The sequence below is a fragment of the Sciurus vulgaris genome (assembly GCF_902686455.1).
Source record: "Sciurus vulgaris genome assembly, chromosome: 6".
Lineage (NCBI taxonomy): Eukaryota > Metazoa > Chordata > Mammalia > Rodentia > Sciuridae > Sciurus > Sciurus vulgaris.
The window spans coordinates 5,532,249-5,545,180 of NC_136466.1; the positions used below are offsets into that span (position 1 = coordinate 5,532,249).

At 38.1% G+C, this 12,932-nt stretch overlaps 1 protein-coding gene and 1 pseudogene across 2 annotated transcripts in view; both read left to right on the forward strand.

The window, feature by feature from the left end:
* LOC306663221 (transportin-1-like) overlaps positions 1-12,932 on the forward strand; it is a 572,343-nt pseudogene that overhangs the window by 398,952 nt on the left and 160,459 nt on the right. The window lies entirely within an intron of this gene.
* On the forward strand, positions 1,811-3,679 carry LOC306663386 (olfactory receptor 14C36-like; the record flags this gene model as incomplete). Its single annotated transcript, XM_079143767.1, has 3 exons — positions 1,811-1,880; positions 2,687-2,841; positions 2,874-3,679. 3 exons carry the CDS (start codon positions 1,811-1,813, stop codon positions 3,360-3,362), a joined length of 714 nt encoding a protein of 237 aa, XP_078999893.1. The 3' UTR covers positions 3,363-3,679.

Here is a 12,932-nt window from a genome sequence, read left to right on the forward strand (position 1 = left end):
AAACCATAGAAAACTCTTAAGCACCTGTTTATTATTGTCTTCTATGCTCCAAACTGGTGAGGACCTTTGTAATTTCCATGCACGAGGCCACATTGAGAGGGGTATAACTCTAACATCCACATCAGTGTTCAATAACCTTGTGATGGACTGCTCATTTAAACAAAGGGTTAATTTTAGTCTATTTTCATAATACATAAACCTGCCCAATAATAGTGGAACCAAATCTTGCATTCCGCCTTTCATTTAGGAGCTATTGGGCAGTAATATAAAGAATCACAATTAATTGAGCTATGAGGGATACTTTGGGGAGATTTAAGGGCACATGAAACCAAACTTGAAAGTGCATTATACTAGTATAATCAGATACAATTACTTCTGGAATTATAATTTTTCTTCTTCAGTACCATGGAAGTGGGCAAAATTAAACCAAAGGCATTTTGTGGAGATGTCCTTAAATTTGGGTAGTTTACAAACTGCCCCAGGAACACATTTGAGCAACCTCAGTAGTAATAAAATCTACACCTGTGCTCTCTCTAGTGGCATGAAAGAATTTGTGGAAGGAGCTTCTGTTTGAATTGGAAATATTTGTGAAGGACACATCATCTGCATCTGCAGGTAAAATGTGTTCCTTCTCCTTTGGCCCTGGGTGGGGAGGTGACCCATAGTTGGACTTAGCATTATTTAATCTAAGGGGACAAACAGCCAATGCATGAGTTTCTCCCTCAGCAGCTGCCTGCCTGAGACATTCAGATACATGAAACTGGACTGTGGGAGAAAAAGGAAGAGGATGAGGTGAGTGAGACAAAACTTCAGTTGTAGAATTATCACAGAAGTTGGTAATGCTGTCATGGCTGATTTTGAGATAGCATCTTGCCATTATTAACAACCATATAATACCGGTATAGCATCTGTGTTTCCTCATGCAATTTTTTTACCTATAGCTTCCCAATCCTTGGTACTTAAAGACCCACTCTCCAGATTCCATGGACAGCAGGAATCTATTTCAGACAGCAAGGTAGCAAGATCAGCATTAGTTACAGTATGTTTAGGCTTACAAAACAGAAAAGGAAGTTCAGCCCATGATGACATTGTGCATCAGACAGGGAATTCCCCAAAGCTTACCAGTGGGATCTGTACCAGCTGATGAGCAACACTTGCATGCATATTCCAGGTAGTGAGCTCTCCCCTTTTCCTGTCAAAACATCCATAAGAGTGCCTGTGCAGGAGCAAGATGTAAAAGTTAGGTGGGGTGCAGCTGTAAATATTAAGGAGAGGGGAAATAAAAAGTCAAGCACACCCGATGGTGTACAGCAAAAAATGGCTCCTGTGGGAAATTCAGTTCAGTTTTGTAATCTATTCCAGGGTTGTATCAAGTTACATTAGGTAACATAGTGCACTTATCTTTGTGCATTTGCAGATCACATAACTTCCTTGCTTCTCAGAACTCACTAATACTAAATGTTTTTTTTAATAAGAAAATGTCTCCAGTCCTCAAGGACAGAGGAATTGCAGAGCATTTCTAAGCCATTCAAAGAGGGGGTCTATTGTCCTGCAGAGTTTGCCCATAGGAAGGATTTTCTCTCCTCTGTATATTGACTGGCCTGAAACCTCTACAATTTCAACTTCATGGTGCTAAACACAGAGTAAAGTAGAAGGTTAGTACAATGTCAGTTGGGCTGGAAACCACAGGCTTTAAAAAGCTGACACTGATCAGTTGGGGAAGAAAAGAGAACCCCATTGGGAGATGGAACAGCAGCTGACTTAGGGTGTGTGACTGTGAGACAGCACCACCCAGGTCCTGGGTAACAGCATGGAGTGTGGGGAACTGAAGGGAGTCCAGGACCAGACAGGTCACCTCAGTTTTCCACAGCACTGGACCTGTGAGCCTAAAATGGGAAAGTTTGAATTCTTCAGTCTCCTGATGAGATCTCTTCCAGTTCATGAAAATTAATATTCCCAAATCATGAATATATTCCTACAAAAATAAAAGGTGATTTGAATATGAAGTCTCATACAATGGCAAAATAATGTTGAAAATGTATTTGTGGAAGAGAATGAAGTTAACAAATGTACAGAGCACTAAAGAGAGGTGGCCAGGCAGGAGAGGAGTGAGCTGCCCTTGCAAGTGCTCTGCATGGGATTCTCAGGACATCAAGGGATGCATGATGGAGGAGCTGAGGACAACCCTGCAGGTCACTCCCAGACGCTGAGCTGCAGACCTCCACACCTACGCTGGGAGGTGCAGTCTGCTTAGAAATGATTACACAGTCCTAAAACTGAAAGTGGTCCCTCTTCTGCAGGGAAAACAACGCAAAGAAAAGGTAAACACTTTGGGCATGAATATGGAAAATATTTGTGCATTTGAAATTACATTTTTACTTGTTAATGGAATTTTTATTTTTATTTTTTTTTATTTACATGTAGGACATAGAATCAAACCCAGTGCCTCACACATGCTAGGTAAGTGCTCTACTACTGAGCTACAACTCCAGCCCCTAAAATAGTATTAATCATTCTTTGCTTTCTATGTCTTATCTCTTTATTTTCCAGATCAATTAGAATTTCTCATAAATGGCCAGCCTCCCCATTGTAACTGAATTTCTCCTCCTGGGCTCTCCTAGTGGCAAGAAACCGAGTTTCTTCTATTTCATGTTATTCCTACTTACCTATCTGAGTATCTTTTTAGGGAACCTACTCATTGTCACTGTCACCTCTGCTGATCAGAACCTGCACACGCCCATGTTCTTCTTCCTCAGGAACCTGTCCATCTTGGACATGTGCTTCATTTCCATCACTGTCCCCAATGCCTGCGTCAACTCCATCACTGGCAACAGGGCCATTTCAATGACTGTTTTTAAAACTTAGATCTTCTCTGTAATTTTTGTGCATGTGTTGAACTTCTTTTTCTTTCATCCATGGCCTGGAACCACTATGTGAACATCTACCAGCTCCTGCAGTACCCCATCATCACTAACTGTCAGCATTGTGTCCACATGACCCTGGCTTCCCTACTCAGTGACCTGGTGTATGCAGGTGTGTACCCTGAAATCACATTTGAGCTGTCCTTCCCCCAGTCAAACTTGATCCTTCAGTTCTTCTGTGATGTCCCCTCTCTGCTGAGGCTCTCCTGCTCTGACACAACCAGCAACAAGTTTCTTAATCTTCTCTCTGCTGTGGGGATTTGTGGTGATGGCTTTACATTTATCGCCATGTCATATATTTTCATGTTTTCTGCTGTGCTGAATTGTCCCTCCAGAGACTCAAGGAAGGCCTTCTCCACTTGCACCTCTCACATCTTCATGGTGTCCATCTTCCTTATTTCCAGCACAGGTGTGTACCTGAGACCTTCAGCAAATTCATGACACACTCTAGGACATGCTTCTCTCTGCCTGTTATACCATGGTTCCTCCCTTCTTGAATCCTCTCATCTACAGTATCAGGAAAAAAACAGGTTAAAAAAGCTGTGGGGAGATTAATACATAGACAGTTTCTCTCAGGGAAATGAAAAAGATGAATTTCAGCATTACACTCCTTGCACTGAGTGGAGTTGAAGAAGATCAAGCGCTCTTCTTATGTGGGCTTTACATGTTACACTGCCTACCCTAATGTTGCCTTATTTGAAGTTGAGTTATTTTATAAAATAATTAATTTGTGATTTATCATATCATTTTCATGGATCCATCATATAACATGTTCTTTTATCAATACCTTTAATATATAAATATAACACTATATTTTCTGATATCATTTGTGATTACATATATTAAAGGTTTATTTAATGCTTCACAGCACTGTATCAAATACTGTCACAGAGAAAACCTTTACAAATAAAACATGGAGATGATCTATACTCACATAATCTGCTCTTATTCAGAGAAGTACTAAAGAAATTTTAAAGCACTTTGACCCATAATTGTGCCAATTTACTTACTTTGAAAGCATATCAAAATCAAATCCAAAGAATTTATAAGCAGAAATATATAGAGAATCATAATAATATTCTTCTTCATTTGGAATATGAAAAAGGAAGAAGTTCCTTGTGCATGAAGTAAACAGAGAGCCATGGGTATCATACCCTGTATCCTGACAGTCAAACACATCCACTGGGAAACACCCTGGGAACATCTGTGACAGCTGTCAGTCTTTTTTATGTTCATGAGTGACCCAGTGTCCAGGCCCAAACCACAGGACTGTGTTGTAGGTCCGCCATCTGTGGACTTTCCACCCATATATCTCACTTCTGAAATATTCATGCTAATGTGTCATGCCTGATAATGAGGAGAAGATGGATTGTAATTGACTGTCCAATGTGTCTGACCCATGTTAACTCCACAATTTTTCTCAGATTACTGGAATTCATAAAGTAAATTTGTATCCATTCTTGTGGCAATCTTTGTTGTTCTAATCATTACTTTTGGTAGGGTTTTGAACGCAGTGATGCATCCCTGGCCGTTTGTCTGTTTTATTACAGAAAACAGGATTATTCTAAGTGCTTAGGGCCTCATAAGTTGCTGAGGCTGGCTTTGAACCTGAGATCCTCACATCTTAGACTCCTGAGCCACTGAGATGCAGGTGTGCACACCTGTGCCCAGTTTGTGGCAACACATCATCTCACAGAAGTTATTTTTCTACAAGCATTTTAGTGTCCTCACTGTCATATGCTGGGCAAATAATTAATTATAACTGAAATATGGTCATTGTCAAGTTACCCAGGAATACTTACATAACAATGGGAAAAAATGTTTATGCATTGTCAAAATCAATGCATTAAATTCCAAATACTGAAAAACAATTTTGTCCACCAGTACACTAATAGAAAAAAAGTGGAGAAAAACCTAAATGTATTTACTACCTAGGAAAATAAATATGAGTAAACTTATGTGATCAATTAATAAAGGCATTTTTTTTTCTCTATAGATAACCCATTTGTATTTTGGGGGATACAACTGTTTATTTTTGTGGTTGTACTGTGACTGGCTGACAGATTTGACTCCATGAACATGTTCTAGAACAGGCTATATGGGCAATGACTAAGCACACTCCATTTTGCTCTGAGACTCCATGTAACACAGAAAATGCTTCTCCCATGTGTAAGCCAGTCTTCTATGCCCATCTACATTTGTTTAGCTTCTCCCTTGGGAATACCACACCTCTGTACCCATCAGTAGTTGCTTAACATGACTTGGTTGGCAATGCAAAATGACAGAAAGGCAATTCTTGTATAATAAAATTTGATCTCTATTTGTTTCCTATTTTCCTAAACAATATACATGTCAAGAGTGATGTTAACAGCAATTGATTAGACATTAGTAACCATTCTTTAATTTGTACCTAAAAAAGGTCATTTTGACCCACTTCTCCTTCTGCTAATGATTTCAGATCTCATGATGTTAGTTTGCAATTTTAAGTCAGAGCAGAAGACACTTATTATTGATGTACTGACTTATGGCATAAAAACCCTGCAACCTTGTGGTTGGGGCTGGTTTTCCAATACACATTTTGGGCTTTGTGTGAGGCAGTCAGCCAGCTGGTTAATAAATACTCTCAAATTTGGACTTCTCAGTGGTGATAAGTCTGTTCTTAAGTTGCGCCCCAAGCAGTGCATGATGTAGATTCACAGCATTCATGTAATCATACATGTAAATAGGGTAATGATGATCTTTCCTTCCCCCATTTCCATCCCTCCCCTCATTTCCCTCTGCACAATCCAAACTTCATTCTTTTCTTTACCTCCCCAATCCTCATTATGTATCATCTTCTGTTAGCAGAAAAAATATTCTGCCTTAATTTTTAGGAATTGCCTTATATCACTTGGCATGATATTCTCCAATTCCATTCAGTTACCTGCAGAAGTCATAATTTTATTCTTCTTTATGGCTGAGTAATATCCAATTGTGAATATATACCACTGTTTCTTTATGCATTTATCAACTGAAGAACTTCTATATTGGTTCCGCAATCTAGCCCTTATGAATTGAGCAACTGTAAACATTGATGTTGCTGTGTTCCTGTAGTATGCTGATTTTAAGTCCTTCGGATATAAACTGAGGAGTGAAATAACTAGATAAAAGGCGGATCCATTCCAAGTTTTCTGAGGAATCTCCTCACTGCTTTCCAGAGTGGTTGCACCAATCTGCAACTCCTCCACAAATGTATGAATGTGACATTTCCCCCACGTCCTCACCAACACCTACTATTTCTTGTGTTCTTGAATACAGTCATTCTATTTGGAGTTAGATGAATTCTCAGGGTGGTTTAGATTTATCTAATTACTAGGAATGATGAGCACTTTTTCACATACTTGATCACCTGTATATATTCTTCTGTGAAGTATCTGCTCAGCTCCTTAACCCATTTATTTTTTGAGTTCTTTGTAATCTTGATATAAAAATTTTAAGTTCATTATAAATTTTGGAGATTAGTGCTATATCTCAAGTGTATGTGGAAAAGATTTTCTCCCACTCTGTAGGCACTCTTTCCACCTTATTGATTGTTTCCTTTTTGAGAAAAACTTTTTATTTTGCCTACATTCAATTATTGATCCTTGTTTTCATTTCTTGAGCTCTGAGAGTCTTGTTAAGGAAGTCTGGTCCTAAGCCAACATGATGAAGATTTAGGCCCACCCTCTACTCTGGTGAAGGCCTAATTCCTAAGTCCTTGATCCCATTTGAGTTGAGTCTTATGCAGGGTGAGATATCAGATTTTAATTTTATTGTACTGCATGTGGACTTCCAGTTACCCCAGCACCATATGATGAAGGGCTATCCTTCCTCCATTGAATGTTTTTGGCACCTTTGTCTAGAATAAGGTAACAGTATATGTGTGGTTTTGTCTCCATGTCTTCCATCCTGTGCCATTGGTCTACCTGGCTATTTTGATGCCAATACCTTGCCATTTTTGTTACTATTGCTCTGTAGTATATTTTAACATCTGCTATTGTGATACCTCCTGCACCACTCTTCCTGCTTAGGATTGCTTTTGCTATTCTGGATCTCTTATTCTTCTAGATGAATTTCATGATTGCTTTCTCTATTTCTATGAGGAATGTCATTGGGATTTTAATTGGAATTGCATTAAATCTGTATAGCACCTTTGGTAGTATGGGCATTTTAACAATATTAATTGTACCTATCCAAGAGCATTGAACATCTTTCCATCTTCTAAGGTTTTATTTAGTTTCTTTCTTTAGTGTTCTGTAGTTCTCATCATAGAGGTCTTTTGCCTCTTTTGTTAGATTAATTCCCAATTATTTTGAAGCTCTTTTGAGTGGAGTAGCTTTTCCAATTTTTCAGAGTATTCATCACATATGAATAGAAAAACATTAGATAAATGAGTGTTGATTTTATATCCTGTTACTTTGAAGAATTCATGTATTAGTTCTAGAAGTTTTCTGGAGGAGTTTTTGTATCCGCTGAATGTAGAATCATGGCATTGGCAAATAGTGATAGCTTGAGTTCTTCTTTTCTTATTCCTATCACTTTAGTTTCTTTGGTATTCATAATTTCTCTGGCTAGTGTTTCAAGAATGATGTTTAATAGTGGTGACAGCAGTGTGTTGAACTCACTAGTATTATTGTGCTGTGGTCTATTTTGTTCCTGGAATTGAGAAGGATTTGTTTGACATATATGGGTGTGCCATTTTTGTGAGCACAAATATTTATGATTGTTCTGTCTTGATAATTTATGGTTCCTTTGAGCAGTATAAAATGTCCTTATTTATCCCTTCTGACTATGTTTGGCTTGAATTCCACTTTACCTGATATCTGGATGGAAACCCCCCCTTTTTTACTGAGTCCAAATGCATTGTAGGATTTTTCCCACCCTTTTACCTTTAGTCTCTGGATGTCTTTTTCTATGAGATGCATCTCTTGAAGGCAGCATATTGTTGTCTTTCATTTTAATTCAATCTTCCAATCTATGTCTTTTGATTAAAGAATTTAGGCCATTAATATTCAGAGTTATTATTGATATGTGATTTGTATTACTGACCATTTTGGCTTATTTTTGATTTTTAACTTGACTAGGTTTACCTTTGATTGGTTTTTCCTTTAGGGTAATTCCTCCCTATACAGAGTTACATTGTAGTTTTTCATTCATTCCTCATGGAATATTTTGCTGAGAATATTTTGTAGTGCAGGTTATCTATTTGTAAATTCTTTTTAAGTTTTGTTTATCATGGAAAAATCTTATTTTCTCATCAAATCTGAAGGTTAGCTTTGCTGTGTATAAGATTATTTGTTGACATTCATGTTCTTTCAGAGCTTGAAATATGTTGTTCCAGGCCCTCCTAGCTTTTTTGGTCTGGTCTCAGATATCTGCTGATAAATATATTGGTTTATGTTACCTGATCCTTTTCTCTCATGACCTTTAAACAAAAATGCATTTATTACCTAGGAAATTGCAACAGCCTTAATGCATGTGTTTAATTATCAAAGGCATTTCTTAAAATTTGCTGACAAGGAAACACTTATAAATGGAACCAATAAGCACCCCAGTGCTGTCCATGCAGGAAGACTTGACATGCTGTGACATGATTCAACCAGCAAGAAATCTTCATCCAGGAACTATGTCCCAAGACTTCTGGCTCTCACAGTTCACATGTTTCCTGTTAGAGCAGAAGGACCTTCAGAGAACCCCAGATGAAATCTCCAAAATCCACATAACTTGCATTTCCTCTAGAACTATAGCTCATGAAATCTTAACTCATGAGTTTTTTATGCTTTAAGGTTGCCAGGAAAATTAAGTTTAAATTTAATGGATAAAGTTGGATAAATTGAATTCCAATCTCCAGTCCAATTAAGATGAGTCCCTTTGATGAATGTTTTCAGACACTTAACTTATATTCTATATTGAAAAATCTGTGTGGCAAAGGAGGGGGGAAAATGAGATATCGATATAATGATTCCATGGTATGTCACATCTTGTGTCAAATGTAAACCCTGTAAGTGTGTGAGTGTCACATGGAAATTATGAAGAATCTTGCAAAATCATTTACTTTGTACACTAGTTGTGAAATAAGGAATAGAATTTTTACATTAGTATCAATTATGTCAAAGATATAATTTGGAAAGTCAGGTTATTGATATATTAGGTGTAACCTTATGAGGAAACTATATTTAAGAGTACTTTTTAGAGCCCTTTTGTAATTATGTCTGTCAGTGCTTTATGAAATCAAAACTACAGAGCACAAAGACTTAGTATAGTCAAAGGACAGAAATTTGATGAGCGTTCAGCCACCAAAAAGACAATGTACTAGATGCTACTACACCACATTTAAAGGGCATATTCAAGACTGAGTATATTTTGTTAGAACCATCAGATTTTTCAACTTTTAAAAAGCCTTTAAAATATTTATATCAATAACATACATAGAGCATTGTATGAAAGTGTTGTTTATATGAGTAGAGATAAGAACCAGACTGGATTCAGAGTTTAAAGTGATCATTTTAAAAACAGGGGCCAAGGAAGTTGTGGTGATAAAGAGATTGCAGTCCCTTTAAAGATGATAAGTACAACACAATGAGACATCATGAAGGAGACTGAGGGCATCTAAGACATTTGCAAGACTACAACCATTGTACACGCAAGGATTTGGCAGGGAACATTTCCTCAAGAAGTCTCTTGGTGTCATGATGCTTGCACAGGGGACCAGCAAGTGAGATTACTATGATCAACAAGGAAGACATTCAGAAACAAACATGGCAGCAATTTCTGGGACTAAACTATGGTGTCAGCTGGCAGCAGGCTTTAACAATATTTATGTGCTAGTGGCTCTGTAAGAAGAGAGGGTGGTCAAGTTAAGGGGTCATGAAGGATTCCACCACCATCTCAAAGAAATTCCTTAGAGGCCAGGCAAACTGCAGCAGGATCCAAGGTCCTGTAGGCTGCCCCTGATATGGTAATATGTGAAGCTGTGAGGGTGAAGCCTAATTTGGAATGGAATCCCCCAAAATTAATATATGCAAGTAGCATGACCTGCCAGTCAGAAAAGCTTATACCTACAGGAAGAGCCAAGTAAATAGAACCCCCTTTCTCTCCAATTAGCAAGACTGAAAGATAGTAATTCCCAATTTCTTTGGAAATAAGGTCTTTCAGTCACATGTCCTAGATGCTAATGAGGAATTGCAGGTGGAGTTATGTTTGCTTATCTGGGGTTTGTTTCCTCTGACCTCACCCATTGTTTCAATAGTCCTATTATTCCTGTTTGGAATTAGAAGGTTTACTCTCTGCCAGTGAATATTAGATATATGAGATTTGCTTTTGATATTTACAGGGGTTTACAGTCATGAGTTTACCTTCAGTTTCACGTGAGATTGTGGTCTTGGACTTTGGGGAATTGCTGGAATTTTTAACACTGTGGAACCATTGAAAATGGACTAAAATTCATTTGCATTGTTAAATAAACAAGAGATTTGGTGGACTAGCAGGGAATATTATGCATTGGAAGTGAGGTGTCTCCAAAAAGCTCCTGAGTCCAGACGGAAATTTTCAAAAGTAAAATGACTGGATTGTGAGAGTTGCAAAATAATCAGTTCATCCTGGTTTGAATGACTTGCATGGGTGGTATCTTTAGGCATATGAGGCATTGCTGGAGGAGGTGGCCACTGGGGTAAAGCCCTGGAAGCCGTCATCTTCCTTGTGTCCCCTTTCCCCTTCCCTTTCATTTCTTTCTTGTAACAACATCCAGCGCAGTTTCCCTCTGCTGGGTCCTTCCTCAGTGTGCTGACACCATGGGTAAAATGCCATGGAATTAGTCAATGAGATCAAGTCTCTGAATCCCTGAGCCAAAATGTACTTCCCCTCTTCTAAGTTGCTTTTTTTAAAAGGGATTTTTTATTGTTTCTTTATTTTTTGACCAAGTGTTTGTATCGAAAAATGCAAAGCTGATTCACACAATTACTCAGCATAATCATACAATGCACAGAATGTGTACCAGAAATATTAAAGATGCCAAAACATATGAGAAAAAATAAATCAGCCACATTATATTAATGGAATAAAGAACATGTCCATCAATGGATGTGTTCATTAAAATATTTCTGACATATATATGTAGTGGAATGTCATTCATCATTAGGTAATGAACTAATGATACATGTTACAAGTTGGATTAATTTTGAAAAGTTTAGGCTTAGTCAAGTCAGAAGCAGATGTCATATATTGAATGACTATTTTTCTATGAGATTTCACAAACAGGTAAAGAGTCAGAATAAATTTAGTGTTTTCCAGTAACTGCAATTGGGGATAATAGGTACAGTGTGTCTAAAGGATTTGACAGTTCATCTGAACTAATATAAGTATTTGGGAACAAGAGGTATTTGGAAGTTTTACAATTTTGTCCTGAGGTAAATGACACTGAACTGATAACCATGAACTGATACAGAGGTTAATTTTATGTAATGTGGATTTCATTTGAATTATAAGAGATTTTGCTGCCAAACTACACACAGTGTTAGCTGTTTCCCACTTGCAGGTTGGTGAGAGGGAGAGAGTTGTCACCACTCTAATGTTAACTAATTCCCATAAATACCCCTTAGTCACACTGAGGTGAAGGAGGCAGAGATGAGAACACACAGTGAGCACATCAGCCTCTCCTCAGTGCTACTCACTTCTCAGCAATGACGTACAGCAATGCCCAGCAGTGGATTCCCCTTTGTAATCCACTGTGCATGCTGGCCTGTGGACAGCTCTTTTTCCTGGACCTTGGAGATGCTGCTGCCTCCTGGTGTGCTCAGCCTCCTCCTATCTCTGCAGGTTGTGCTCTGCTCCCCACAAGGGCCCTGCACCCTCTATTAGGGCACCAGGTTCACATAAATCAGAGGAGACTGATCTCCTCACATCCCTCCTGGCACTGTGCTGGCTGGACAGGTCCACCCTGGCTGCAGACACAGTTGGTGGGAGAGACCAAGGAGAGACTTTGTTCTGTTCATGTTGACAGCATCAGGAGTAAGTTATTAGATTATGTAAAAATACTAATCATTTACTTATTTCCCTAAAACTCAGTGTTTGGAATGGCTCTGGCCATATTTATGTTATCAATAATGTCTTTTTATCAATTACTGCTTTAGATTTTACCTTATGAATGCATGGGGGGAGTTATATTTTCATTATTTCAAACCAGCACACATGATATCTATTACAGGAGTGAAGAAGGTCCAAAGCCTATTTGAGTGTAAATCAGTAGAATAAAATCAGTCCACCTTACTGGTTAGTCAATAATGTGACAATATAATTATTTACTAGGCAGGGCATCATGTCATTTCTACTAAATGTGTAAAATATGAAAATTACATTGTCTTAAACTCAAAGATATGTGACAGTGTTGTGGAGGGTGATGAACACATTCTCATTTCCTGCAATTTAGTATGATATGACAATTTTAATTTTTTAGGAAAACAGACATATGATGTGAGCTCCTTTCCTCCACTACCCTCTTCCACCTTGATATTCATCCTCACCTTGAGTCCTGAGGAATGGGGAAAGCCTTCTATGGATTAAAACCTCTGAAACTGTGAGTCATCAAACTAACTTTCCTGCTCTACAATTGATCAGGTCAGATCTTTCAGTCGTATCAGTGAAATAGGTGCATTAAGCATAACCTTTTAAGAATTTGTGATTTTGTATAAAATAAATTTATGGGATTACCATATAATTTCCATGGACCCTTCATAAAATGTGTAATGTTTTCAGTGCATCTCTTTTTTTGTGGGTGGGTACGTGGGATTGAAATCAGAGGCACATGTCCACTGCACCACATCGCAGTTCTATTTTTCATTTTAGTTAAAGACAGGATCTTGCTGAGTTACTTATCGCCTCACTATTAATGAGGTGGGTTTTGAACTCAACATCTTGCTGCCTCAATCTCCCAAGCCACTGGAATTACAGGCATGCACCACCATGCCTGACTCAATTCATCTTTTAATTAGTATATGT